Source organism: Etheostoma cragini, chromosome 14 (genome assembly GCF_013103735.1).
Source record: "Etheostoma cragini isolate CJK2018 chromosome 14, CSU_Ecrag_1.0, whole genome shotgun sequence".
Lineage (NCBI taxonomy): Eukaryota > Metazoa > Chordata > Actinopteri > Perciformes > Percidae > Etheostoma > Etheostoma cragini.
Genome location: NC_048420.1, coordinates 5081207 through 5085834, shown reverse-complemented (window position 1 = coordinate 5085834; position 4628 = coordinate 5081207). Strand labels below are relative to the sequence as shown.

Here is a 4628-nt window from a genome sequence, read left to right as displayed (position 1 = left end):
AACTGCTCCATATCAGCAGCAGAGACACTTCCTCATGGTCTGATGCAGGCAGACCAGACCAGACCAGTCCAGTCGAGGTTGAGGAGATAGCAGCCCCTTGTGCTTTGGTCACCCTGTCCCTCCCATCTATCAGTCCTCCCCGCGGGGATGCTCCCTCAGCGCTGTAGGCAGAGCGAGTTAGCCCAGATTAGAGCTTCCTCAGGGAAAACCTTGTCTGTTTAGTGACAGACTGGGTCCCTACGAGATAAGTTTTCTAATTAACCTGCGTGGCAGCAATGTACCTGAGATACAGGGGAGAGAAAACTGGTTGTCTGGTGCTGCTTTTCACCTAAAACATGCAACAGGTTCCCTTCGCTTTTGCTCACAACTCTGCTGGGAGGGAACTCTGCTTTGGCAAGTACTTTATTTGGACAGTCTAAACTCTCAGCCAAAACAAAGCAGGTGTTCAGTTAAGTGTCACTTGTTGGTAACCCTAAAGTGTGATTTATGCTTCTGCGTTTAATCTACTCCGTGGCCAAGTATGCATGTATGTATGGATGGATGTATGGATGGATGTATGTAGAGACACGGGTCCTACGCCGTAGCCTGACTTGCACCTCTTAAAAAATGTCAAAATGTCTAAGTCTGTTAGTAAGTAAGAGGTGGATGGATTATCTTGGCAAAGGAGAAGTGTTCACTAACACACAGATTTACACTTTTATGAAACATATTTTGTTTTGTATAAATAGAAAAAGTCTTAGGTCTTTGTATATCTTTATACATACATACATACATACATACATACATACATACATACATACATACATACATACAGATTTTCCCCCAATCCTAGTCCTTTTGATATTGGGTATCTGATCGCAATCTGATCTGATATTCACCTAAATGTGGAGAAATATATTTGACACATTAAAATCACCAGCTGTTCTAACTTCTGTCAACCTCATTTTGCAGGAGCTGTTAATCCATGAATACTGGAGGTCCTGATTATAGAGCTAATAAATTTAAATTGTTGACATGATATGCATAACTGTTTACCAGGGAGTTTGGAACTGCTGATGTTTGTGGGACAGGATCAGCCAGTGAGAAGCAGGACTACTTCCCACGCATTGACTGTGAGACTCAGTCATTTGGCGCTTTTCACCCGCTCCAATGCCACATGTCCATTTTCTCACGCAATGAAAACAGGCCGGGGGAATGTATATTAATTTTCAACCTGTTGTGTATTCAGAGATGCTTTTCTCCATACCTCAGTTGTAACGAGTGCTTATTTGAGCAACTGTTCCCTTTTTAATGAGCCGTTCTAGCTAGAAGATTTAGCAATTGCAAATATTAGGATTGTATTCCCTTTTTCTAACAGTCGGAAAGATCCACGAAGTTTTGATTAGAACTGTTACCTAAAGAAAGAATCAATTTGTCTGAAAACTGTGAGGTTAGGGTAAGGGCCATCAGTTAGGGACATGGTGTCTGTTGCTGCTCATAGCTGTAACACAAAAACATTTCTGCACTTCCCTTTTTTTTTGGCAGAAACTAAACACCCCAGCTGTTCTGAAAGCCCCAAAAGAAAGGAAGCCCAGCAAGAAGGAGGGAGGAACCGCAGGGAAGTCATCCAGCCTGCCAGCAATACTCTACAGGTAAATACAAAGTGTCCCGAGAGATTCTAAGGAAACATTGGGAGGATTAAGGACAACGGTGAAATGATAAAGTAATGCTAGTAAAATCAGGGGGCACTTGTTTTAAATATTAAATTGCAGGGGCAGAGACGTGTGTTCTACTGCAGATGTCCATCAATGTTTTGTTAGACCATTTCAGGTTTGAGTGTGTGAGGTTACATCTGTATTATCCCTATTTATATGGTAAAACACAAATATAGAAGGTTTATCTGTCACACAATTTCTCAGACAAAGCTTTTTTGGGTTAAATAACCAGCCTTTTCTCACACATAATTTCATGTTTTCCTGCAGTTGCGGCATCTGTAAAAAGAACCAGGACCAACATCTGCTGGTGCTGTGTGACACCTGCAAGCTCTATTACCACCTGGGGTGCCTGGAGCCACCACTAACACGCATGCCCAAGAAGACCAAGAACAGCTACTGGTGAGAGACATGAAGACATGCGTGGGTTTGGTAGAGCCAGACAGGGGACAAATACTGTCTTAGGACACAGTCAGAAACTATTGGACCAAAAGTGAGCGCTCTAACTTTCAGCCCGACAAGATTGTCTTTGGGGAAAAATAATGGAATTTTTTATTTTTTTACCTCCAGAACCAAGGGCACCAACATAGTTCCACTTTGCAACTCTACATATAGTGGCCCACAAGCTCCACCAATCAAATGGCTCAGTTGTACAATTTTGTCTCTAGTGTCTTTGGACAGCTCTTTGGTCTTGGCCATGTTAGTAGTTGGATTCTTACTGATTGTATGGGGTGGACAGGTGTCTTTATGCAGCTAACGACCTCAAACAGGTGCATCTAATTTAGGATAATAAATGGAGTAGAGGTGGACATTTTGAAGGCAGACTAACAGGTCTTTGAAGGGAATTATAGCTGATAGACAGGTGTTCAAATACTTATTTGCAGCTACATCACACAAATAAAAAGTAAAAAAAATCATAAATTGTGATTTCTGGATTTTTTTTTAAAGATTATGTCTCTCACAGTGGACATGAAATTACGATGACAATTTCAAACCCCCCCCCATGATTTCTAAGTGGGAGAACTTGCAAAATAGCGGGGTGTTCACTATGTGTGTATGTGTGTATAAATATATATGGTCATCGGAAAATTGATCCGATTCGTGGCTCAAAACCGTGATCTGTGAGGTTTTTGATCTGTCAAACCCCAATATGCATAATTTCATAAATTGAGAATTGATACATTTGACAATCCTACTTAATAGTTAAAACATAAAACGTGTTAATTATGTGAAAATGAAGAGGGACTGCATTCCATTATCATTCTCTTTCTGCTAGTACCACATCAGGATCCAGAGTTTGTTTATTCATATTAGTGGTGACATTTGAGACCTGTCTGTGGCAGCAGGATTATCACATGATGGATGCTGAGATGGTGGAAATGTCAATCTCTTCTCTCAACTACTGCAGTTCCTGATCTAGAGAAATTTAGTGCATCTGTTTTTCCACCTATGATAGTTCTAAGATATTCTATATATGCTAGTTTGAAGAAAGGGAGAAAAGCTTTTTCTTTTACAACACAGGACCTGTTTGTGTTCATCCAACACAGTCTGTCTGTGACTGCTGTATTTCATTTGGCATTCATTTTAAGCATGATGCTCTTTTGATTATTGGGTAAAAATTAGAAACCATTTGAATGATAAAAATGTGTGGACGCTGAGTCATAACTAATTACACGCTTGTGAACTTACAAAAACCCACAGAGACTACAGCCTACTGTTCTCTTCTGTACAACAAACAGCAGAGGTTGCTTGTTCTCTGAAACTGTATTCATTCTATTCTAACTTTCACTTAATCCATTAAATTTCAGTTTTATCAAATTGGTGTTGTGTATTGGCGAGGAAGACGGCGCTTGAATTGTTCCTAATGAAGAAGGACGATTTTGCTTTTATTCCCACCGGATACTGCAAGAAATAAACCTACCAGTTTCCTCTGCTGCTAGCTAAGCGTATGGACCTCAGGAATCGTCACCCTGTGTGCTGTTGTGATTGGTCGTAGTGTTATCCAATTGCGTGCAGTGAGATTTTCAAATGCACGCTTGGTGCCGCCCCTCAAGATGGTCGACTTTCATTACTAGATGCCAGACCCTAAATCTTTCAGATTTGGGTCTGGATTTCCAGGCTAAGAATGTCGTGTTTTAAAAAAAATGAAATTTGGGTTGGTAAAAAGGATCAGCACAAATTAATCAGGGGATGTTTTAATTCTATTTAAACATATAAAATGCTATTAACTTGAACTTCCTTATACGGCTCGATCGACACGGTCCACTTGATACCGTTAAATTTTCCGGAACATATTTGAAATATTGCATTGCCAAAAACAACATCAAATAACAACAACCACCCAAAAACTACAAATAATCTCTGGTCAAGTTTCCACATCACTGTTACCAGCAGAGTGGCGCATGGTTTATCTAACATTAGTGCAATAGCAGTAAACACAAAGTACAGCTGAAGCTGATGGGAATGTCATTAGATTGGCAGATTTAGTTTGGAAAAATCAAACATTCTGGCCAGATGGAAGTGGTGGATGATAAGTCAATGGATTTCTGGACATTTCTCACAGAATTGTTAAAGATATAGTGAAGACGAAAGATTTGTTTTGTGATTACAAAATCAATCCAGTTCAGTGAGAGGAGTTCTCTTCCTTCCTTCTCCTTAGGCAATGCTCCGAGTGTGACCAGGCCAGCAGTGACGAGGCCGATATCGCCATGGAGACGCTACCAGATGGTACCAAGAGGTCCAGGAGGCAGATCAAAGGACCAATCAAATTCATCCCACAGGAGATGTCGCCAGAGCCCAAGAAACATCAAGTGAGAGGCACGGTGTGTATCGTCACACGGGGAATTTCAGATTGTAGTTCAGAGGTTCAGGGCTGCACGATACAAGGAAAATATGCGATAAAGTGGCTGAATATTTCAGTAACAATAAAATAATAAA

At 40.6% G+C, this 4628-nt stretch overlaps 1 protein-coding gene across 1 annotated transcript in view; it reads right to left on the bottom strand.

Moving 5' to 3' along the window:
- Nucleotides 1-4628, bottom strand: part of phf14 (PHD finger protein 14) — a 102839-nt gene that overhangs the window by 58181 nt on the left and 40030 nt on the right. Inside the window, exon 14 of the mRNA XM_034892756.1 lies at nt 2671-2737. Within this exon, the coding sequence (XP_034748647.1) occupies nt 2671-2737 (67 nt within the window). The remainder of the gene's footprint in view (nt 1-2670; nt 2738-4628) is intronic.